General features: G+C 43.7%; 1 protein-coding gene across 1 annotated transcript in view; it reads left to right on the top strand.

The window, feature by feature from the left end:
* LOC121562644 (neural-cadherin-like) overlaps positions 1–25,624 on the top strand; it is a gene marked incomplete at its 3' end in the record, with an annotated part of 188,222 nt that overhangs the window by 138,457 nt on the left and 24,141 nt on the right. The window contains exons 16-21 of the mRNA XM_045215873.1: positions 1,662–1,805; positions 3,478–3,761; positions 4,735–6,349; positions 6,892–6,985; positions 8,050–8,234; positions 14,910–15,136. Coding sequence (XP_045071808.1) covers positions 1,662–1,805; positions 3,478–3,761; positions 4,735–6,349; positions 6,892–6,985; positions 8,050–8,234; positions 14,910–15,136 — 2,549 coding nt within the window. The remainder of the gene's footprint in view (positions 1–1,661; positions 1,806–3,477; positions 3,762–4,734; positions 6,350–6,891; positions 6,986–8,049; positions 8,235–14,909; positions 15,137–25,624) is intronic.

Raw genomic sequence — 25,624 nt, forward strand, 5'->3', positions numbered from 1 at the left:
TATATACTGAGATCATGTGACAGATCACGTGACACTTAGATTGCACACAGGTGGACTTTATATAAATAATTATGTGACTTCTGAAGGTAATTGGTTGCACCAGATCTTATTTAGGGGCTTCATAGCAAAGGGGGTGAATACATATGCATGCACCACTTTTCCGTTATTTATTTCTTAGAATTTTTTGAAATAAGTAATTTTTTTCATTTCACTTCACCAATTTGGACAATTTTTTGTATGTCCATTACATTAAATCCAAATAAAAATCCACTTAAATTACAGGTTATAATGCAACAATATAGGAAAAACGTCAAGGGGGATGAATACTTTTGCATGGCACTGTAAGTCTGAGCTGCGGCTTGTCTCGCTGGTGGGGAGGGATCCTCTCTCTCTCTCCACCAGATATGCTTATCTCTTCCCAGAGGGGACTTACACCTGCTGATGAACAACCAGACAGGGTCTTATGGAGAATGTATTTTTCATTCATATTATCATAGATTTTTAAAAGTTGCTTTCAGTCGGCTTCGCCCTAAATGACATTTCTGACAGCGTAAACACCACTCAAATATTAAAAAGGCAGGGAGTAAAAAATGTGTGATTTTGCAGTGCTATAAATGTTAGATGAGGATGATATAAAGAGGAGGGTAGACTAGGGGCTTCAGAGTGATGGAGACTCCTCCCAGAACAGTGCTCTGTTGCTTAGCATGTAGAATGAGTCTCTATAGGGTCCTCAACCCTCCCTCCCTCACTATCCCTCCCTCCACCCTACCTCCCAGCAACTGGCACCTACAGCCTGTCTTATACAACCTCCTGACATGGTGGTGTGAATCATGGGGGAAAAAACACATTCGCACATGCAAACACACACACATTCTCAATTTCTCTCTCACTCTCACTCACTCGACTAAAGAATATACTGAATGAAATTGGAGGAGCCCAGGAGTAGGGCGATGTTGTGATCGATGACAGCTGTTAAAAAACAAAAAGAAAGACGACTAGACAGAAGAATAGAGGAGTATTGAGGAAGGGTTGTAAACACGACCTTGATGCAATAGCAGTGTTTACGAGGAAAGAGCAATCTGTCACGGTATTGATGCTGCGTACTTTCCACGCTTCTCTGGAGACACACCAATTGACGATGGCTGGATCTGCCCAACAGATATGTCCTCCTTCTCCTCTCCTCCGTCAGACTCAGAAAGGCATAAAAAGTTGGAGGTTGTGGCTTGTTTTGCTGCTAGGCTGCATTATCTCTGTGTTAAACTGCATGCTATCTTTGCAACCAGCTTACATAATTGATCTTATCTTGAAGAGTGTATTGCAAATTATGTTCCTTTTCATACACATATCAAAGGGAGCATATTATATTGGGATGGGCCCCACCCCCCCTCCTCCCCCCAAGAGGCTCTTTTCACATCTGCCTGCGGATTGCTTCAGAAAGAAAACAGTCAGAAAGAAAAGAGTCAGACAGAAAGAGAGAGAGGGAGAGCAAGATAGAGAGATGTGAGGAATAATAGAGGGTGAAGATAGGATGATGGAGGGAGAAATACAGGGATGAAGAAGAGAGAGGGAGAGAGGGGGGAGGATATGTTCAAGTTGACAGAATAAGAGCGGGCCTGGCGTTTAATCTCTCACTCTGTGCTCTCTCTCTCTCCTTCCTTCAGACACGGCGTACGTGAGAGTTTTCATCAGCGATGTGAATGATAACAAGCCTGTCTTTGCTCAGACGGTGTATGAAGTGGATGTGGATGAGGATGCCGATGTGGGCTGTGCCATCCTAACTGTCAGTGCTAATGACGAGGATGAAGGTACGTGGTGGAGTGGGAGAACATAAGTCACTTCCCTGTCGTTCTCACTCTCCCGTGGCTCAGTGAACTTGTGAGAGGTTACGAGGGCTCTCCATCTCTCCTCAGGTCATGACCCTGAAGAAAACACAGTATGGTAGAGATGCCCTATTTTTATAAAGTATGTTTCACATCGATTTCATGTTATCGATTGTTGGTGTGTCATATAGCTTGTCAAGGTACTGCAGTGTATACAGAATATAAATCAGCTTTTTTATATATAAACTGCATAAGTCTCCATATGGCTTCCCCATAGCTCAGAAAGGACATCCTTAACATCGCAATAGGCTCATCAACTCACAGGTCAGGGACTGCACACACACAGCACACAGCAAATCTACTCTCTCTCTCCTGCAGCGAGCCCTATAATAACTCTCATCCTATGGGCACCATCCATACCCCTCTCCCATCCATCTCATCCTATACTAACACACTGCCATTTATTCACCTGACTCACCCTCATTCAGCCGGCTCTAGCTCACATGACCCCGCTACAATAAATCCATTGTGAAGCATGTAATCTCTTCTGGTGCTGCGGTAGCTAGCTAGCGCGCTGAGGACTCTTTATCAGTCCGCTACTGGAATAGGAGAAGAGCGGCGAAGGGGGGGCGTAGCTCCATATTATCAGACATTTATCATGTCGGAACGCGTAGGCCTGTGGTGCGGCAACCACCTCTCTGTGATGAATGAGCTCGGCCGCGCCACCAGCTCCATCTCTGCAATCTCAATACACAGCACCACGCGCGAGGGGACAGTCTCCGGGCCACTTTGGGTAATAAAGCACACGCGTGGGGCCAGCTATGCTGATGGCCGACAGCCCCAAACAGATTAGCACCACCCAGGGAGCCAGGGAGCCAGGGAGCTAGGAACGCAGAGAAAGAGAGAGAACAGAGTGGGAGAGATAGAGAGACAGAGAGGTCTTTCTCCTTTACTGTGCTGAGTTCCTGGAAGTGGAAGCAGACCGTTTATTTTTGTTTTCCTCCTGTCAGTTTATTGCCAGGGAAAGTGGGTAGGACTTTTTAACACGTACAAGTGGGAATAGGATTTCTCTTGTGTTTGTTTATTCATTTTGTTTGTTTACACTGCGTTGCTCGTTCTGTGCATGCATGGTCTCCACTGGGATTTGAACTCAGCAGTTTGAAGGGGGAGAGGAAGCTCAATTGAAAACATATCTATTCACAAGTCATTCTAATGTTTCATTAGCACTGCCAACACAACAAAATACTCAGGATTAGGGATTACTGCTCTGCTCTGTTCTGGCATCCTCACTTTCATGTTGCAAATAAGCTATGAATCTTTTATGTCTTTGGAGATTCCTACATTTTCCCTCTCTTGAGTTGTTATGTATTGAATCTGATTGAGATTCCAAAGAGTCTCTTCTCAATAATTGGATTCTGTATAGAACTGCTGATCAGCTTATAGACCGTATTACAATTACTTTGTGAAGCAAAAAACGAAGAAACTTCCTGAAATGTTAAGCAGGCCTATTACCTGGATTCAGTCAGATCTCATTTGAAAAAGGAAACTTTGATTCCTGAAAATGTTAGCTATATATGTTAAATTATGTGTATGTGATGCTCATGGTGTCCCATTCTGCTTACTACATATATCTCAGTCACCACATTGTTCTGTTTAGGCGCCAATGCTAAACTACGCTACCAGATCACGTCTGGCAACACTGGCGGAGTGTTTGATGTGGAACCAGAAGTGGGCACCATCTTCATCGCCCAGCCTCTGGACTATGAGCAGAACAAGGGCTACAAGCTGCTGGTGCTGGCGTCGGACGGGAAGTGGGAGGACTATGCGGATGTGATGGTCAACGTGGTCAACAAGAACGACGAGGCGCCAGTGTTCACGGTCAACGAGTACTATGGTTCTGTGACTGAGGAGCTGGATGGATCGCCTGTGTTCGTGCTTCAGGTATGTGTGAAACACTCATTGAGTCATACGGTAATCTTTATTTGTCACATTATTATGACAACAGATACAAATGATCTATTAAGTCATCACACATGTATTAGTAGAAAATAAGGGAGAATAGTATGATATACAGTATCAGACGTCTGAAATCTCATGAGAGTATTTAGTCATCAACTCAACCGTGTTATGACTCTATCTGTCAACGTGAAAAACTGAGGTTTTGATGTGTATTTTAAATGTTCTCTTTCAGCTTTTCCATCAGTATCTCAAGAGCTTAAAATTATAAGGTTTTATCTGCATTTTTTTCTAAACTGAGTTACTGGCATAGCCTTGTTCTGTAAAATATTCTGTACCTACTACATACCTCAATTCATGATAGATAACTGAAAGATAACAATTATTCCAACCAATTATCTCAGAATCATCTTTTTGCAGATAGAACCTTATAATTCCAAGGTCACACAATTCTGTCAGTCAGAATGTGTCATTGTGCACCAGGAGGTTACAGACAGTATTTTACCCAAGCCTTTATGTCCTCAGACTGAATTGCATGAGATGACATCATGCTGTTTTTCATTCCAACATCCTTGTTTTAAAAGATTCTTCAGACGGGATATCTGGTACAAGCTTTAGACCAGTAGCAGTTTTTCCCCCAACACTCCATAGTAGCTCATTGCTTTCATGTCATGTACAGTACCTGACACTCTGCAATTCTCATGGTAGACTTAAACATGTTGCTCTGCCTGGGGATTGATTGGGGCTAAGGTGAGGAGAGTGAAAGTTGTACACGTAGCCGATAAACTAGAGTTGATCACTGCAGAGCAGGTAGGTGTGAAGTTAGCACTTCAACCAACCTGATGGATGACTCCAAGTCAGCAGGCTTCAATAATTAAACAGTGCTGAACTCCATAAAAAAAGTTTGCACGCTGCAGATTAAAAAGCTTCACCGAGCACATTCCCTTTGATGTTGTAGGTAACTGCTACTGACCCAGATAAGGATGCTGACCAGGAGGCCCTGCGGTACTCCCTCCATGGCCAGGGAGCTGAGAGCGAGTTCATAATTGATGAGGTGACGGGGAAGATCTACGCTCAGAGGACTCTGAACCGGGAGGAGCGGGCCGTGTGGAGGTTTGTGGTCCTGGCCACAGATGAGGGCGGCGAGGGTCTGACCGGATTCACTGACATCATCATCAACGTGTGGGACATCAATGACAACGCACCCATCTTCACCTGTGCCCCCGATTGTCATGGCAATGTGCCGGAGAACTCTGCCCCCGGCACCTCTGTCATGGAGATGACGGCCACCGACCTGGACGACTCGGCCGTGGGCCAGAACGCTGTGCTCTCCTACAGGATTGTGGGTAATACGGGTACAGGTGGCGGCGGCTCTGACATGTTCAGCATTAACCCGTCCACGGGCACCATCTCGGTGGCAATGAGTGGCCTGGACCGGGAGCAGGCAGAGGCCTACCTGCTGGTGGTGGAGGCCAGGGACGGGGGTGGCATGACGGGCACGGGTACCGCCACCATCAGGGTGACAGACGTGAACGACCATGCACCCAGGTTCACGGAGCGGTCCTGCATGGCCAGGGTTCCTGAGAGCAGTGAGCCCAACGCGGTGGTGCTGGAGCTGTCTGCTGAGGACTGGGACACAGGAGAGAACGCTCAGCTCACCTTCAGTGTGGTGGCAGGAGACCCAGAGCAGAAGTTCTCCATGGTGAGCCACCGGCAGGAGCAGCGTGGCACCCTGAGGCTGAAGAAGAGGCTGGACTACGAGAGGCCCAGCGAGCAGCGCTTCAACCTCACCCTGAAGGTCGAAGACCTGGACTTCTTCAGCTTCATCCACTGTGTCGTAGAGGTAGAGGACTGTAACGACCACGCACCCATCTTCATCACGCTTTCCCAGCCACCGGCGCCCCTGCCCGAGGACGTGCCCGTGGGCAGCAGTGTGGCAAGGCTGACGGCCAGCGACTCTGACTCAGGCCAAAACAAGGAGATCACCTACAGAATCCTCCAGGAGTCAGACCCTCTGGGCCAGTTCTCTGTAGACCAGTCTGGTCTAGTCACTGTGACCAGCGCTCTGGACAGAGAGACAGCAGCACAGCACCACCTGGTCATCCTGGCTACTGACCACGGCTCTCCGGCCTTGACGGGCAGCGCCACCATTCAGCTGGCCCTGCTGGACATCAACGACAACGGGCCGGAGTTTGAGGCAGCGTACGCCCCAGTGGTGTGGGAGAACATCGCTGGTCCCCAGCTAGTCAGACTCAACCAGACCTCCACACTGCTGCGGGCCGTAGACCGAGACTCAGCGGAGAACGGATCTCCATTCTACTTCAGCCTTCCCTTAGAGCTACACCACAGCAACGACTTCTACCTGCAGGATAACGGAAATGGCACAGCCACCATCACGGCCCTGAGGGCCTTCGACCGGGAGAGGCAGAAAGAGTTCCTCCTGCAGATCATCATGAGTGACAGTGGCCATCCGCCCAAGACGGTCACCAACACTCTGACCATCACCATAGGAGATGAGAATGACCATGCTCACCAGGCGGGAGAGAAGGAGATTTTTGTCAACAGTCACAGAGGTGAGATCCCTGCCATCATCAATACACTATAATGCATGTATTCATGCATAGCACAGCAATGAGAGAACAAATTCACAAAGCGGTATATGAATGAGGAGCAAATCATGACCTTTTCCAGGGCTTGAAGGTTTATGAAAAGAAACCATGTCTGTTTTGTTGTTCTCACACCTTTTAAAAGAGCAGCTGTAGGAATGAGCAATTAGGTATAGCTGAGTCTCTTTTCTCCTCTTCAGGGTTGACTATCTAGTCCAGGTTTATACCTCTCCTTTCACAAAATGAGTCAATACATCATGTTCCCTTGTTGAAGTGCAGTGGAGAGTTGTTGGTAATATGTGTTGACTAGTTTCTTTCAGACACGAATGCTTTCTCTCTACAAGCATTCGTATGTAGCCTGCTGTTTTCAGAACACTTTAATATCCATGTGAAGAGTGCTGTTTTTTACGATACCTTTCATGACACACGCACACACACACACACACACACACACACACACACACAGAGAGAGAGAGACCCTTGAGAATATCAATGTTCTTTGCCGACAGGGAGGATGCCGACTACAGTCCTGGGGAAGGTCTACGCTCCAGATCCAGATGATTGGGACAACAAGACCTATGCCTTTGAGGGACATGTTCCCAAGTAAGACATCTCTCTTCCTCTGTATTTCTCTCTCTTTCCCTCCCTCCGTCACCCTCTCTCAATGCTCCATAAACCTTGAGAGTGATGTCTCCCGACAGCCTCTCTGTCATTGATGTTGCGGATCTGCACCTGAGACGAAGGTGCGAGACGAGCAGAGCAGAGGAACCCTGAGTGACAGGGTGTTTTTGAGATGGTTGCCTTGAGATCTCTGTGAAGGCTCAACAGCTACAGTGGTGTTCAGAACATATCATACCATGTGACACCTTGACGGCCTCAAATCCAGAATCATGTTGACTACCATTGCCACTGCACTGCACTCACATACAGAAACTCAGATTGACTGTAATTTTCTCCCAGAGAATCTGTTCTTTCAACACACATAGCTACAGTATGTTGTTGAATCTATACAGAGTTAATATTTAATCTAGCATCTCTCATCTTCACTCAAGTAGAGAAACTTCAGCATTACTCAATAGGGAAAAGGTTAGAGTCCAGTTTACTAATTTTGACACTTCATATTAAACACTGTTGGATTTGAAGATGATAAACCAACTCATCTCAATGTGTCTCCTTCACTATTTGATGTGCCTTGGATCTTGCTTTGATTCCCAGTGTAATTAAACTTGAATGAGCTCAATTACAAAGGAGGTATGAAGTTGTCGACCACAAGGAGTTGCTTCCGCTCATCTTTTTCTCTCTTCTCTTTTATAATCTCCCCTTCCCCTCCCCTTCTTTCCTCGATCCTCTCCTCTCTTCTTCCCTCCTCCCTCCCTCTCTATTCTCTCCTTCCCCATAATTTCCTATTTTCTCTTGTTTTATCCTCTCTCATTCTGCTGTCTTTTATCTATTCCTTCTTTGATTCTGCTGTTTTGAATCTTTGTGTCTTAATCTCCTCTCTCTGGCTCCCAAAGTATCTCAGTCATTTCTTCTCTTTTATGTCAACCCAGTATTCATTCACAGTGGTGTATCACCAAATCTAACTGTAGATGCACCACAGGCTGCTCATTTTACATGCAAAATATGAAGAATTGATGTTGCTGATGTGGTTTTTGATGCCTCCTCAGTTACTTCATCCTGAACAAGCGGACGGGCTTCCTCATCATTAAGGAGAATGCTCCCCCGGGCAGCTACGAGTTTCAGGTGCGCGTGTCAGACGGAGTGTGGCCAGACGCTGTCTCTGGGGTAATGGTGTATGTGAGGGAGCTGCGTGACGAGGCCATCTACAACTCTGCGTCCCTCCGCCTGGCAGGTACAGTACAGTACACATGGCCTCTGAACCTTGACCTATGACCTGGGACACATCAGGGGTCGGATTGTTTTATATTGTTTCATGTTATCATATGAAGATTATTTCTTATGTTTATAAGAAATATATGTTCAAGATACAATGTATGGGTTTGTAACAGTGGAAATATGTCATTCTTGGAAATATGCCATTCTGAACTTTAAAAAAAATATAATTAGACAATGTTTTGCTTCCTCAGCACTTTCATTTTGGGTGTCAATTATAGTCTGATATACCACTTGTGTGTGTGAAAATGAAATGTACTTTGGAAGAAATGGTCTACGGCTGAGGGGATTTTATGATTTCTGAGATATTGAAATGAAAAGAGAGAAGGAGGAATAGCGGAGGGAGTCATGGCTCATATAAGCTGATAAAGGGATTTGCTTCAAATTCCAAAAACAGCAGCAGGCAAATGTATTCACACCAACCAGGAGCCTTTACATTACAGCTGGTGGTTATATACTGTGTAACATTATTTATTTAAAGGAAACTGGGTAAACAAGACGTTTTATAATATGTACAGTAAGTGATGAAAATGGAACCAAAATCTCCCGTAATTAATGTTTGTTTGCTATATGCTTCAGCCCATTTAATCTACAGTAGTGCCGTCTGGTTTCGTAAACTTCTTAGCTGGGTATTTCGAGTGCATCCTCTAAATGACACAATATCCACTGCATTTAGAGAGCTGTAGAGTTTGTATTGATTGAAATGGTTCATGCCATAAAAGGTCTGTTGAAGATGAGTGTTATCGGAAGCAATATGTCAACAACTGCTGTAGTGCTGAGAACTGAACCAGACTCAGGTGCTCAACCTAGAGTGCAATTACACTAACCCTATCAGTCCTGAGACCCCAGCAAAAATTGGCTTTTCATTTATCTGACAAATCTGCATGTCCAGCCATTATATTTATCCTCACAATTAAGTGTTTTACCATTTTCTTTTTAGGAAAACCAGGGCTACATGGAGAACAATTTGACATAAACAGTTGTGTCGTGGAATTCTTACACTGGGACACTCAAAGTCAATATTAAATGACTCACTCTTTATTATCAGCATGCTGGAGAGGTTCCAACCAACTCAATGCACCAAGTACACATGTCGATCAGGAGCTCTACCGGGGCAGTCCCGTTAGTTCCCTTATATACTGGTTAGAGACACGTTACATAGGCATGGGGTTGGTTCCGGCATGTGTCTGGCACCATCTTAACTTAAAGAACATATTCTGGGCGAAGGTCCTAAGGAGGAGGTCATGACACCCCCCCTCATCTCTTTACCAGGCACAGGCAGGAACAGGAACCAAGGATTGTTTATGACACCAAAGACAACATTTTCAAGACTGTTTCTTCACAAAGTTAAATGTCATTCACAGTTGCATTCATGAGTTTTATTGACAAAGGTCAATAAAAAAAGAATGGCCCCCAAATGAAAAACAGGATAAAAATGAATTTATGTGAATACTGTAAGTAAATCAATTGTTTCCTTAGTGGGAAATTAATATCTGACTAGTCAGTTTCAACTGTGCGGAGTTTGGAGTTGTGACAGCAACTATGTGACCTTATTACAGTATTATAGACACTATGTCCTGGGATTTCCTAGAAGAACTCCTTACCTTCTAACGACTCTTGTGTAGATTGTGAGCGTCATAGAGCAACGTGTGTGTTCGTGAGAGTATCAGATTTTCATAGAGAGCTTGTCTCACAAACACCAATCTAGCTCAGCCCCCATTAATCACACAGACTTGGTTGGTATCTACGGATGTAAAATAAATAGGTGAATCCAATGGTACAACCCCGAACGAAGTCTGTAGCTGAAACACACAATGTTTAAACAGGGTTAGAAGTCCAAAACTTACAGTGGGTTAAATATACATTTGTAGACACAACCCAGAACATGTTAAATGTCAACACCAAGACTGCCCCCAATCTAAATGCATTTGTAAACAGCAATAACCTGAAGAGAATTGGGATTGTGCGTGCCATTTTCAGGTTATCTTACAAATAAAGCACTCTGTAAACATTCTCATGGATTCCAAGTCTGAAGGATTATGAACAATTCTACTTCTAGTATTACTGACATAGCCTCCTTGACATTTTAAATCCCATTTCAAGAACTAATGTGGAAGGCAATAAGGACATTTACTGTTAAATCTTCTTCTGGGAGATTAAGGCTCTTTGTGGAAAACTCGCAATTGATTGAAAGGTGACAAATAGTGAATCCTTGAGACGCCCACACCAGTTCACATAAGCATATAGTACATCCTCAAAGAAACACACACACACAGCTTTATTTTTGTGAAATTTTAGGACTTTTTGGGGAGTAAAAATGTTTGACCATTAAAAATCCTATTTTCCCTAACCCCTAACCAAACCCCTAAACCTTAACCTAACCCTAACTTTAACCCTAACCTTAACCCCCAAAACCCTAAACCTAACCCTAAGCCTAAACCTAACCCTAACCTTAACCCCAAAACCCTAAATCTAACCCTTAAGCTTAAAATAGCATTTGAACAAATTCAGGACATTAAAAAAGTTTATTGTTTTCCTACCTTGTCAGGACATTCGGGTGAATTATTAGGACATTAGGGTCCTGATAAGGTAGGAAAACAAGTACACACACACACACACACACACACACACACACACACACACACACACACACACACACACACACACACACACACACACACACACACACACACACACACACTCTCTCTCTCTCTCTCTCTCTCTCTCTCTCTCTCTCTCTCTCTCTCTCTCTCTCTCTCTCTCTCTCTCTCTCTCTCTCTCTCTCTCTCTCTCTCTCTCTCTCTCTCTCTCTCAAACGCACAGCCCTCTGGGGAATGTCTAGTATGTTGGATAAAGAACTTTAAAACAGCTTGACTGTGTCCTTTTCTGGCTGTGAGATTAGTTTGAAAAAGTTAAATGTTTAATCCTTCTATCCCTCATTCCATTCATCCCCCTTCCCTCCCTTCTGCCTAACTCTGGGGCCCACCTCACCTGTTTGCATCTCCCTATGGTCCTGCTTCATGGGATCAATAAAAATTGAAATTGGAAAAAATATCTTCAGTCCACCTCTGGGATTAACACCAATACTAACCTCTGAGTCTTTCTCAAGGTCCTATTGACCCAGTCAACTGAATCCCTCTGCTCTGCCACCATCAGTCTGCTGACCTGACATGAGTTTGTATCTACTGTCCCCTATGTATTTATTTGGACAGTGAAGCTAAAACTTAATTTGGCTCTATACTCCAGCATTTTGGATTTGAGATCAAATGTTTTATATGAGGCAACAATACAGAATGTCACCTTTTATTTGAGGGTATTTTCATACTTATCTGTTGTACCATTTTGAAATCAATGCACTTTATGTATCTAGTCCCCCCATTTGAAGGTGGCATAAGTATTTTGACAAATTCACTTATATTGTATTACATTTAGTCAAAAGTTTAGTGTTTTGGTCCCATATTCCTAGCACACAATGACTACATCAAGCTTGTGACTCTACAAACTTTTTGGATGCGTTTCCTGTTTGTTTCGGTTGTGTTTCGGGTTATCCTGTGCCCCAATAGAAATTGATGGTAAATAATGTATTGTTTTAATTTGGGAGTCACTTTTATTGTAAATAAAACTAGAATATATTTCTGAACACTTTTACATGAATGTCGATGCTAACATGATTATGAATCATCATGAATTAATTGTGAATAATGATGAGTGAGAAAGTTACAGATAAAAGTGACTCCAAAATGACACTACATTATTTACAATTCATTTATGTTGGGGACAACATAACCCAAAACACAACCAAAGCAAACTGCAAACGCATCCAACAAGTTTGTAGTCACAAGTTTGATGTAGTCATTGCGTGCTCGGAATATGGGACCAAAACACTAAACTTTTGACTAAATTGAATATACTATAAGTGAATGTGTCCAAATACTTATGACACCTTCAAATGGGGGAACTAGCTACATAAAGTGCTTTCATTTGAAGAGTTTAATTCCAACATGCTATCCATTTTAAGAAATTATGATAAATTAGATTTCTTGTTGGAAGTCAACAGACATACAGTTGACATGTTACTGATAGTCTGTAGATAGTTTGTAGAGCATCTACTGATTAACTATACCAATAAAGTGTTACCATACTCTCAAATAAAAGCCTCATATAAAACATTTGATCTCAAATCCAAAATGCTGGAGTATAGAGACAAATTAAAAGTTTTAGCTTCAGTGTCCAAATAAATGCATTGTGTTCCTTGGTGTCCACATCACCAACGAACTATCATGGACCAAACACACCAAGACAGTCGTGAAGAGGGCACGACAAAGCCTATTCCCCCTCAGGAGACTGAAAAGATTTGGCATGGGTCCTCAGATCCTCAAAAAATTATACAGCTGCACCATCGAGAGCATCCTGACTGGTTGCATCACCGCCTGGTATGGCAACTGCTTGGCCTCCGACCGCAAGGCACTACAGAGGGTAGTGCATACGGCCCAGTACATCACTGGGGCCAAGCTTCCTGCCATCCAGGACCTCTATACCAGGCGGTGTCAGAGGAAGGCCCTCAAAATTGTCAAAGACTCCAGCCACCCTAGTCATAGACTGTTCTCTCTGCTACCGCACGGCAAGCGGTACCGGAGTGCCAAGTCTAGGTCCAAAAGACTTCTCAACAGCTTCTACCCCCAAGCCATAAGACTCCTGAACAGCTAATCATGGCTACCCGGACTATTTGCACTTCCCCCCCACCCCATCCTTTTTACGCTGCTGCTACTCTGTTAATTATTTATGCATAGTCACTTTAACTCTACCCACATGTACATATTACCTCAACTACCTCAACTAGCCGGTGCCCCCGCACATTGACTCTGCAACGGTACCCCCTGTATATATAGCCTCCCTACTGTTACTTTATTTTGCTTCTGCTCTTTTTTTTCTCAACACTTTTTTTGTTGTTGTTTTATTTTTACTTTTTTTGTTAAAAATAAATGCACTGTTGGTTAAGGGCTGTAAGTAAGCATTTCACTGTAATGTCTGCACCTGTTGTATTCGGCGCATGTGACCAATAACATTTGATTTGATTTGATTTGAAATACTAAATACTGTCTTTGTTTTCTGTGTGTGTGTGTGTGTTTGTGTGCATGTGTGCTTGCGTGTGTGCGAATGCTTGCACTTATATCCAAAGCTCACGTGTGTGTGTGCGTGTGTATCCCTCTAATGCCCGTGGGAAGGAGAGTCGATATGATCTTTGCGTTGGATCAAAGCCAGGTGTAAATCTGTCCCTCCATGTTGAAGAGAGTTCCTGTCTCCCACAGCACTGGGAATGAGACCAGACAGACGGCAGTAGCATCGGCAGCAGCATCCCCTCACTGAGCTCCATTTCCATTCTCTTAATGTCAATCTAGGATTCCTCCCTCTGTCTGCTCCCATGGCCTTAATCACACTGAGCAACACTGACACTCCTCGGGACCGAATGATCCCAGATTGACACAGCTCAGGTGTTCCCAGCATGACACTTAAAGCCTGCCGTCAGCCCGGGATTAAGAGTGGGAGAGATGAGAGCACACAGACACACACATTCAGTCAGAGAGTTACACACATGCACTCACATATGCACGCACACACGTGCATGCATACACTCACACATTCAGTCAGACAGTTACACATGCTAAACTTTGTAGAAACACCCAAATTCAAATACATGCATTTATTAAGCATTTCATTCATTAAGATATGACTATTGGAGCATTCACCCTTATAACTATGTCACTGATATCATTAAAATTGGATGAAATCTCTTTCCCTTTCCTTTCCACCTATCTCCTGTGTGCTGAAGAGTTTCTATTGGAGCAGTAGGGGGACCCTGTCTGTGTCAAACAGGGCCCAGGAGACTGAGAGGAGTGGGGGTGGGCAGAGTTAAAGCTCAGGGCCCCTGCTCCAGCACACCAGCACCCTACTCCATCCCCAGCTCCCTTCTCTCTCCTAATCCCATGCTATAAGGTGTCGGCCCAATTAGAGGCGTCCTTGACTCAGGGGCGAGACGGCCTCGGCTCAGGAGCTCTCTCACCTTGGCGCCCTCTCCTTGGCAGCGCTGCCATGCTCCAAATTGAGGTTGAAGGCTGTTCCATCCTCGTCCCACCCCCCAGCTCAATATCCCCGACATGGCCAGAGTGGTCTGTCTGTGTGAGCATTGGCTGTGACTGTGACATTGTGTAGCAGGGCTGGGTGGTGTCTGTCTCGCTGGGCCAGGGCCAATGGCTCTCAGGCGGGGATAGGGGATTGACAGGGCTTGTCTAGTCAGGTCTGGGAACATGGTCCTCACACGACTTTAATTTTCCTTAAATACATCCAGAGCTGCTTCGGGGACATGAATTTTTCATGAGTACTGCTCTTTATCTTTTAGAAATATGTCCAGTATTACAGATACAGATACATCTCTCTAATAAGAGTACCAGTCACAAGCAGAGATGATCTGTTATTCTGTTTATTGCCTGTATGTTTCTCCTGCTCATTGAAGAGATTTGGGGGATGCATCTGTTTCTGCCTAGGAAAACGTGAGGGTCATGTGGCATATGTTTGCTTCTATGCTGATCTTGTATAACTTTGTTCGTTTGTGTGTGTGTCTGTGTGTGTTTTGCAGACATCACAGCGAAGGAGTTTATTGAGCAGCGTGGAAGCTTGAGGAGTCGTTATGAGCTGCTGGTGGACTTCCTGTCGGAGATGTTGGCGGTGGGCGTCGATGACATCAACGTCTTCAGCCTGATGGACGTCAGGGAGAGGACACTGGACGTGCACTTCGCAGTGCACAGCAGTCCCTTCCTCAGAGCAGAGAAACTACAGGGATACCTCGCTGCTCACAAACAAAAGGTACTGTATGATGATGACCCTAGAAGTTATCCTGTTGAATATACATGTGATTTTCTGTGGTTAAATACAAATTAAACGATTGTGTGATTATTTTAATGAGCCTCACTCAATGTTAAGCATTAGAAGATGCAACCCTAACTCGACCCCGCTGAAAATACACACAGGATTATTGGACAGAAGACATTTACATGTATGGTCCAATTATGGAAACTGCTGTCACTCAGGGATTGTTGCTAGCCTATTTTGAAGAAAGGGGGATTTCAATCCAAAAGATATGCTGTTTGTATTTGTGCTGGTTTATGTGGATGTTACGAATGGATTATATAACATTGCAATGTCAATTACACTATAATACACTGCTCAAAAAAAATAAAGGGAACACTTAAACAACACAATGTAACTCCAAGTCAATCACACTTCTGTGAAATCAAACTGTCCACTTAGGAAGCAACACTGATTGACAATAAATGTCACATGCTGTTGTGCAAATGGAATAGACAACAGGTGGAAATTATAGGCAATTAGCAAGACACCTCCAATAAAGGACTGGTTTTGCAGGTGGTGACCACAGACCACTTCTCAGTTCCTATGCTTCCTGGCTGATGTTTTGGTCACTTTTGAATGCTGGCGGTGCTTTCACTCTAGTGGTAGCATGAGACGGAGTCTACAACCCACACAAGTGGCTCAGGTAGTGCAGCTCATCCAGGATGGCACATCAATGTGAGCTGTGGCAAGAAGGTTTGCTGTGTCTGTCAGCGTAGTGTCCAGAGCATGGAGGCGCTACCAGGAGACAGGCCAGTACATCAGGAGACGTGGAGGAGGCCGTAGGAGGGCAACAACCCAGCAGCAGGACTGCTACCTCCACCTTTGTGCAAGGAGGAGCAGGCGGAGCACTGCCAGAGCCATGCAAAATGACCTCCAGCAGGCCACAAATGTGTATGTGTCTGCTCAAACGGTCAGAAACAGACTCCGTGAGGGTGGTATGAGGGCCCGACGTCCACAGGTGGGGGTTGTGCTTACAGCCCAACACCGTGCAGGACGTTTGGCATTTGCCAGAGAACACCAAGATTGGCAAATTCGCCACTGGCGCCCTGTGCTCTTCACAGATGAAAGCAGGTTCACACTGAGCACATGTGACAGACGTGACAGAGTCTGGAGACGCAGTGGAGAACGTTCTGCTGCCTGCAACATCCTCCAGCATGACCTGTTTGGCGGTGGGTCAGTCATGGTGTGGGGTGGCATTTCTTTGGGGTGCCGCACAGCCCTCCATGTGCTCGCCAGAGGTAGCCTGACTGCCATTAGGTACCGAGATGAGATCCTCAGACCCCTTGTGAGACCATATGTTGGTGCGGTTGGCCCTGGGTTCCTCCTAATGCAAGACAATGCTAGACCTCATGTGGCTGGAGTGTGTCAGCAGTTCCTGCAAGAGGAAGGCATTGATGCTATGGACTGGCCCGCCCGTTCCCCAGACCTGAATCCAATTGAGCACATCTGGGACATCATGTCTCGCTCCATCCACCAACGCCACGTTGCACCAGAGACTGTCCAGGAGTTGGCGGATGCTTTAGTCCAGGTCTGGGAGGAGATCCCTCAGGAGACCATCCGCCACCTCCTCAGGAGCATGCCCTGGCGTTGTAGGGAGGTCATACAGGCACGTGGAGGCCACACACACTACTGAGCCTCATTTTGACTTGTTTTAAGGACATTACATCAAAGTTGGATCAGCCTGTAGTGTGGTTTTCCACTTTAATTTTGAGAGTGACTCCAAATCCAGACCTCCATGGGTTGATACATTTGATTTCCATTGATAATTTTTGTGTGATTTTGTTGTCAAAACATTCAACTATGTAAAGAAAAAAGTATTTAATAAGATTATTTCATTCATTCAGATCTAGGATGTGTTATTTTAGTGTTCCCTTTATTTTTTTGAGCAGTGTATATCTGAAGCTGCTATTATGGTGCTGTCACTTTGAATACCTTAGTTATTGCAGTATTTGACTGTATTCACCAGACCAGCTATAGATTATTGTGGGGTGTGGAGCCTTACAGTGTAGCTCAGTTGGTAGAGCATGGCGTTTGCAACGCCAGGGTTGTGGGTTTGATTCCCAAGGGGGGCCAGTATGAAAAATAAACTAACTGTAAGTCGCTCTGGATAAGAGCGTCTGCTAAATGACTAAAATGTAAATGTAAATGTAAAGTTAAACCAGCCCATTAAATTGCCTAGTGGTTAACCGCGTTGGGCCAGGAACCAAAAGGTCGCTGGTTTGAATCCCCGAGCCGACTAGGTGAAAAATATGTCGATGTGCCCTTGAGCAAGGCACTTAACCCTAATTGCTCCTGTAAGTTGCTCTGGATAAGACCGTATGTTAAATGACTAAATGTACAATTAAAACATTTAAATGAGAGAGAGAGAAATCAGTGAGATATAGATCGATAGAGAGAAAGAAAGGAGAGAGAGAGGTTGTGGATGATTCAGGTGTGGTTTGTGGATGATCCGTGCTCTTTCATCTGGATTCTGTGTGCCCCTCTGAAAAGACATTGATCACAATGAGATGTGAAGCGTGGCGAGAGAAGATGAGCACATAGAGCGAAATAGGGAGGGGGGACGGCTACGGTTATTAATGTTCGCAATTCTACAGTAATGCTCGGAAATATGAGACAAAATTTTATTTTCTCGCTCTCTCTCTCTCTCTTTCTATTTCTCTGTTGCTGTCACGTCAATGGAAGATTTCCCTTGCTGGTATAGCATTTAAATTCATAGTGCACCACTGAGAATTTTAAGAAAGAACATATTGGTTTGCTGTGGTTAAATTCATTGATATGTAGACCAAGTTATATGTTCCTCTTGTAGAAGTAATAAAGCAGCTAGAGAGAAGGGATGTTCTGGTTGATTTTGGGAGAGTGAAAGACGACCCTTTTGTGCTGTAGATCACTGCTTCCAGGCCTTTTGTTGTGAAACTTCACTTCTGGGTTCTGTAATATAAACTGGGTTGTCTGGGTACATGGCCAATCCAAAAATAATTATAAGTAAGTTATATTGAAGTATCCAAACATATCCCTACATACACTTTGTCAATGTCTTGCCACATAATAAAAAAAAACTGTGTTTTAAAGTGCATTACATGACCAAAAGTATTTGGACACCTGCTCATCGAACATCTCATTCCAAAATCATGGGCATTAATATGGAGTTGGTCCCCCATTCACTGCTATAACAGCCTCCACTCTTCTGGGAAGGCTTTCCACTAGATGTTGGAACATTGCTGTGGGTACTTGCTTCCAGTCTGCCACAAGAGCATTAGTGAGGTCGGGCACTGATGTTGGGCGATTAGGCCTGGCTTGCAGTCAGCGTTCCAATTCATCCCAAAGGTGTTCGATGGGGTTGAGATCAGGGCTCTGTGCAGGCAGGTCAAGTTCTTCCACACCGATCTCGACAAACCATTTCTGTATGGACCTCGCTTTGTGCACGGGGGCATTGTCATGCTGAAACAGCAAAGGGCCTTCCCCAAACTGTTACCTCAAAGTTGGAAGCACAGAATCATCTAGAATGTCATTGTATGCTGTATCGTTAAGATTTCCCTTCACTGGAACTAAGGGGCCTAGCCCGAACCATGAAAAACAGCCCCAGACCATTATCCCTCCTCCACCAAACTTTACAGTTGGCACCATTCATTCAGGCAGATAGCGTTTTCCACCAAACCCAGATTAGTCCGTTGGACTGCCAGTTGGTGAAGCGTAATTCTTCACTCCAGAGAACGTGTGTCCTCTGCTACAGAGTCCAATGGCGGCGAGCTTTACACCACTGCTGCCGACACTTGACATTGCAGATGGTGATCTTAGGCTTGTGTGCGGCTGCTCGGCCATGAAAACCTATTTCGAACAGTTCTTGTGCTGACGTTGCTTCCAGAGGCAGTTTGGAACTCGGTAGTGAGTGTTGCAACCAAGGACAGAATAGAATAGAGATTGCATGCATGGCTGTGTGCTCGATTTTATACCACTGTCAGCAACGAGTGTGGCAGAAATGGCCGATTCCACAAATTTGGAACAGTCATGGGTAGAGGGAGCCCCTGATGTTTGTGACTTTTAAACAGTGTTTTTCTTGCTGCCCCTGATCTCTGACAGCCCATCCCTACATTTGTGCCCTTCTCCCCTCTCCTCTCCTCTTTCCGCTCTCTCCCAGTGTGTGTGTATCTTACTTTGAACACTCAAGATCCCCCTGCAGCCTGCTGGGATTGAGGAAGTGGAAATCTCAGCATGCTCCTCTCCCGAGGGTTCTCCTCTCTTCTCCCTGTTTACCCCTCTGTTTTCCTCTTCATATCCCCCTTATGCCCTGCTGTCCCCCCCCACCCCCGTCCCCCCCCACCCCCCGTCTCCCCCTCAACCCCCTCCCATACACATACTCTGTGATGTGGTACAGACAGAAATAGATAACGCCTAAAAAACATGAGGTGAGAGACACTTCACACAGTGACAGGGTGACGTAGGAAAAATACATTTCTGGTAACACTTTCTATGAAGTCCATATGCATAATGCATTATTCAGCAGTATACAGTACCAGTCAAAAGTTTGGACACACCTACTAATACCAGGGTTTTTCTTTAATTGTATTATTTTCTAATTGTAGAATAATAGTGAAGACATCAAAACTATGAAATAACACATATGGAATCATGTAGTAACCAAACAATTTTTAAACAAATCAAAATATATTTTATATTTGAGATTCTTCAAATAGCCACCTTTTGCCTTGAATACAGCTTTGCACACTCTTGACATTCTTCAACCAGCATTATGAGGTAGTCACCTGGAATGCATTTCAATTAACAGGTGTGTTAAAAGTTAATTTGTGGAATTTCTTTCCTTCTTAATGTGTTTGAGCCAATCATTTGTGTTGTGACAAGGTAGGGGGGTATACAGAAGATAGCCCTATTTGGTAAAAGACCAAGTCCATATTATGGCAAGAAAAGCTCAAATAAGCAAAGACAAACGACAGTCCATCATTAATTTAAGACATGAAGGTCAGTCAATACGGAAAATGACAAGAACTAATAAGGATAAGTTCATCAGAGTTACCAGCCTCAGAAATTGCAGCCCAAATAAATGCTTCATAGAGTTCAAGTAACAGACACATCTCAACATCCACTGTTCAGAGGGGACTGTGTGAATCAGGCCTTCATTGTCGAATTGCTGCAAAGAAACAACTACTAAAGGACACCAATAAGAAGAAGAGACCTGCTTGGGCCAAGAAACACCAGCAATGGACATTAGACCGGTGGTAATTTGTCCTTTGGTCTAGAGTCCAAATTTGAGATGTTTGGTTCCAACCGCCTTGTCTTTGTGAATTGTGGTGTGGGACTATGGGCTTAGTGGGACTATCATTTGTTTTACAACAGGACAATGACCCAACACACCTCCAGGCTGTGTAAGGGCTATTTTACCAAGAAGGAAAGAGATGGAGTGCTGCATCAGATGACCTGGCCTCCACAATCCCCCGACCTCAACCCAACTGAGATGGTTTGGGATGAGTCGGACCGCAGAGTGAAGGAAAAGCAGCCAACAAGTGCTCAGCATATGTGGGAACTCCTTCAAGACTGTTGGAAAAGCATTCCAGGTGAAGCTGGTTGAGAGAATGCCAAGAGTGTGCAAAGCTGTCATCAAGGCAAAGGGTGGCTATTTGAAGAATCTCAAATATAAAATATATTTTGATTTGTTTAACACTTTTCTGTTTATTACATGATTCCATATGTGTTATTTCATAGTTTTGATGTCTTCACTATTATTCTACAATGTAAAAATAAAGAAAAGTAGGTGTGTCCAAACTTTTGACTGGTAGTGTACATGTACTCATGATGCACTATGATAGAGTAATAACGCAGTATAAAAAGTTATAGACACACATAAAGACTCATATAGGCTTATAATTCCATATACCAATACTCATAATGCATTATAGGTATAATCATAAGCACTTTTTATGTACAGCAACATAGTGTTTCATAATTGCTGGTCCCTTTTTACTCAACGATCATACGGCATTATAATGACCATCAGTGTGATACATTTCTAACGTTTTTGTCAGTGAGCAGCACATTATTATTACTGCATCATTATCTTTGCTATGGTGTATAGTATAGTTATAAAGTAATATTTGATTGCTTTAGGTAAAGTGATGAAATGCCTAAGGCAGACAGATAATAATACACCATAAGCTGTTACTATACAATTATAAAGTGGTCATTGTCTGCTTTCAGCGAATGAAACTTTCTGCACATTTCATGATGACACAACACAAAGTTCTTCATTCTTTCTCACACATAACATAAATTACCTCAAAATCTTACAGATGTAGGATCTTGATGTGAGCCAGTTTGTTACAGCAAGAAAATAATCCTGAAGCAACAGGACATGTGAATTATTTATGTGGGTTATAAGTAATGGACAATTTTGTAGGGGTTGATACATTTTTCATAAGGGAAAATCAAGTCTGAAATGTCAAAGTCGAAATTACAAACTTCAGAAGCCTTTTTAAACCTCAAATACACTACAGGTTTTAAATTAAAGGAAAGTTCTCCTGCAACAGGGGGATCAAATGAAGATCCCACATATGTACAATTGGCAAAATCATACAACAACATTAATAATAACAATAACATTGCTCAGCGCGAATGTGCATGTACCAATTGAATTTCAGCTTACGTAGTACGAGCAACACAAATGAGGAAATGGTCAATGGGTGTATTCGATAAAAGTTTTTATTAAAAATATGAATTTCAGCACCTCACAGAAAGACCGCAGTTGTACAGGACAAACATAGGTACAAAGCTCAACAGCCTCGATATAGGAGAACGGAGTTGAGCGTTCCTTAGCTATATGTGATTATGATTATACTTCTAATGCATTAGGAGTATTGGCGTACAGAATTGTGAGTCTATATGAGTCTTTATGTGTGTCCATAAATATGCTTATACTGCATTATTACTCAATCATAATGCATTATGAGTACATGTATAATGCTGTATAATGCATTATGCATATGGCTTCATAGAAAGCGTTACCACATTTCTTGTATTTTAATATGTAACTTTTAGGGGCGACCGACCAAATTCACATAGAAATGTTACAGATTTGTCATTCTCATTGAAAGCAAGCCTAAGAAGCGGTAGATCTGTTCTATGTGCACTATTTCTATGCTTCCCGTTCTTAAGTTTTGTTTTTGCATCTTTTACTTTCGGTTTTGTACACCAGCGTCAAAAAGCTGAAAATACAATATTTTTGGTTATTGAAAAGATATTTCACAGCAGTGGGACAATGATTCTCTACACTTTCTTGTTTTGTCACATAAACTGAAATTAGGCGAACTATTAGACATTTTAGCTACTTATATTGCTCCTTTAAAGGATTGATAGCATAAACATAACCACATGTAACATATTGATTTACATTAGTATGTGTATCAAAAGTCCCAATGCAAAGTTATACCTCACTTTTCTATTTGTATTACATAAAACCGATCAAAATTCAGAAGAATGCCGAAGTCATGTCGGAAAATGTTTTTCCGGGGTGTGATGTTTCTACTTATAGGTAACCAGATCGTGACAACAACTAAGTTACTAAGTCTTTGACCAAACTGTGTAGTTACATTGGTGAGTAAAAACTCATGCTTCCTACCGTTTAACCATTGTATTTGGGCTTTGTTGGTTGCAGAGCAGGTGCTGCAGTGTATTGTTGTTTAGAGGGATGTGTTTGTGACTAAAGGTTGTTCTAATCTAGACTCCATTTTGTTCTGGTTCCCGGTTTGACCACAGACAGTGAACCTGTGAGACAGCATTTTATTTGTCAATTAAGGACATGATCAGCTTACCATCAGAGCACATAATGGACATTTGTTTCACATGTCAGACCAGCAACAACCAAACGACTGTACTGGACATGCTGCAAAGTACTGCTAATGAGCATGATGATTTTAGGTCTGGTGTGTAATTATGGTTTGTATGTATGACTGACTGTATCATTAAATGACTGTTCAGCTGGTGTTCTCTAAGAAGGTAGCCATCGAGCACCCTCCTGTCAAAGTGGCTTACCTAGAGAGAGAGAGAGCGAGAGAGAGACATAGTGCCTCAGCTCCACATAGGGGAAAGGACCTGGAGAAAGAAAAGCACAGCATTCCCCAATAGCATGTTAGCTTTGTCTGTGCATCGTCTCTTTCTGTTATTCCTCCCCTCTCTTTTCCAACTGTAATTCAGACGAACTGTCCACAGGTGCTACCTCTCCAGTCTTTGGACTCAAATCCAATATGGTTAGCAAAAACGTTTGTCGGTTTAAAACAAACAAATTAGCCTCAGGTCCAACCTTAAGAATGTATCTTCTTCCTCCTCCTCCCTCCCGCCTTCGGAGCAAAGATGTCCCAGTTTTCAGTATGTTCTTTGTAGGCCTACAACTCCCTGGGGTGCCCTTTACTGGTTTCTCCACAGACTCTGCCCCAGGGAGGTATGGGTATTGTAGTCGAAGCCCCATGGGTGCCTCAAACGGTGTTTAGATAATGCTGACAGTACAGTCATGCACAAAGCATAAAGAGCAATCACATTGCCATCCCTTCCCAGAGGTAATTTGGTCTTATATGCAATGTCTCTTCTGCCTGTATATGGAATCTGGGTGTGCAGTCCCCTGGCAAGTATCTGTCATTGGGCACACACCAATACATCCACCATATTTCTCTGGTGAGCTTGTTGTGTGTCTTTCCACACAAGTGGATGGGGAGATGTTCCATATCAGAAGTGTTTAACCTCTAGATAAGAAATGTAAAGCACCTTTTCAGGCAGTCATTACACAGTAATGTGGCACAGGGGATGTACATACACGGTAAAGGAGTTCCAGACACATATGTTACATTTAGAGAGTCCTAGAGCTTGAGGGGAAGATAGCAGTAGAGATGAGAAATGGAGTCAGGGATATGTTTTGATACACATCATGATGTTTCCCTTGGGTTCTCACTCTACCCATCTTCCTTTAAGTGCTCTCATTGTGTGGAATTGGTACAGATAAACACATACACATTCTGGCATTCTCTTTAATGTTCACACACAAGCACTTACTGGTGTATTCTCAGAGGAACTCAACTCACTTGCCGCTCTTCCTTTCCAAACACATCCACTCAAATACAGATGGTACAATACTCTCAGTCACTGATCAAATTGTACCAGCCTAGACACTTTAGTCTGCATAAAAACAACAGTTCAATTGTAGGTGTGAAGGTGGTAGAACCGCTGCTTTTCCATTAAAACATTTAAAAAACATCAACTAAATTTTCATGACATGCCATCTCCTAACCTAAGGCAGTGGAGCTCTGTTCCACTGAGGTTCTTCCCAATTAAACTCTGGCACAAAAAATACAGTATACATACAATCATGTATTTTTCTTCCCTGGTAGTGTCTGTGGTCACAGTGGAGAGGAGGAGGATGTAACTGTGGTTGTGTGAGAGGAGGGGGAGGAGGAGTAGGGGGAGGCGGGGAAGGAGGGGGTGTCTCCCCCTTGCTGGTAATCCAGACAGAGTGGCAGTCACGAGGGGAGGGCATTAGATGGGAAGTGGTGGTGACTGTGGCCCCTCTAAGTGAAATGTGCCGTGGTACTGCGGAGCTGAAAACCACTGATAATCTCTGGACGGCTGAGGTGTTGTGGGAGAATGTCATTAATCACCCATCCGCGGATCGCTCCTCACCCCCCACTCCCCACTTTCCCCTCACCTCTGTCACTATGCTGGGCTCTACCCTGCAATGAGAGAGAGGAGAGAGAGAGAGAGAGAGAGAGAGAGAGAGAGAGAGAGAGAGAGAGAGAGAGAGAGAGAGAGAGAGAGAGAGAGAGAGAGAGAGAGAGAGAGAGAGAGAGAGAGAGAGAGAGAGAGAGAGAGAGAGAGGGGAAAGAGAAAAAAACGAGAGAGAGAGAGAGAGAGAGAGAGAGAGAGAGAGAGATGTAATTGCCTGAATGCAATGTGGCCCACTTGAGCTGTGAATAAATGGTGCAGAAACGGTATACAGTGAATGTATGTAGAGACAGGTCATTGTGTACTGTATGTTCTATTTACAGTATCTGCACACTTTGAAAATCAGATGCTTGGAGGGCCATTTGGAGATGGTTGTTTTTGTGTGTATGTGTGTGTTTGCATGTGTATATCCGTGTGTGTATACGTGTGTGTGAGCATGTGTATTTATTTGAGTAAGTGTGTGTGTGTGGAAGAGAGAGAATGAGTGTTGTTTGACAGATGAATTCACACTCTCTACAGTATGCTAATAGGATGGCTGTAGGGGTATTTGCATGTATGAGTGTGTGTACATCTTCACTTGAGAGATGGGATCACACACCCCAAATGCTTATGTCGAGGATACACATCATGTAAAGGACAAACCCTGGTGGTAATCAAGACTGTTCCACTGTGACTCTTCCATGGCTGTCCCTTGATTACCTTTTAGCCTTGTCCTTTGTAATTCGTCTC

Source organism: Coregonus clupeaformis, unplaced genomic scaffold, assembly GCF_020615455.1.
Source record: "Coregonus clupeaformis isolate EN_2021a unplaced genomic scaffold, ASM2061545v1 scaf0542, whole genome shotgun sequence".
In the NCBI taxonomy this organism is placed as follows: domain Eukaryota; kingdom Metazoa; phylum Chordata; class Actinopteri; order Salmoniformes; family Salmonidae; genus Coregonus; species Coregonus clupeaformis.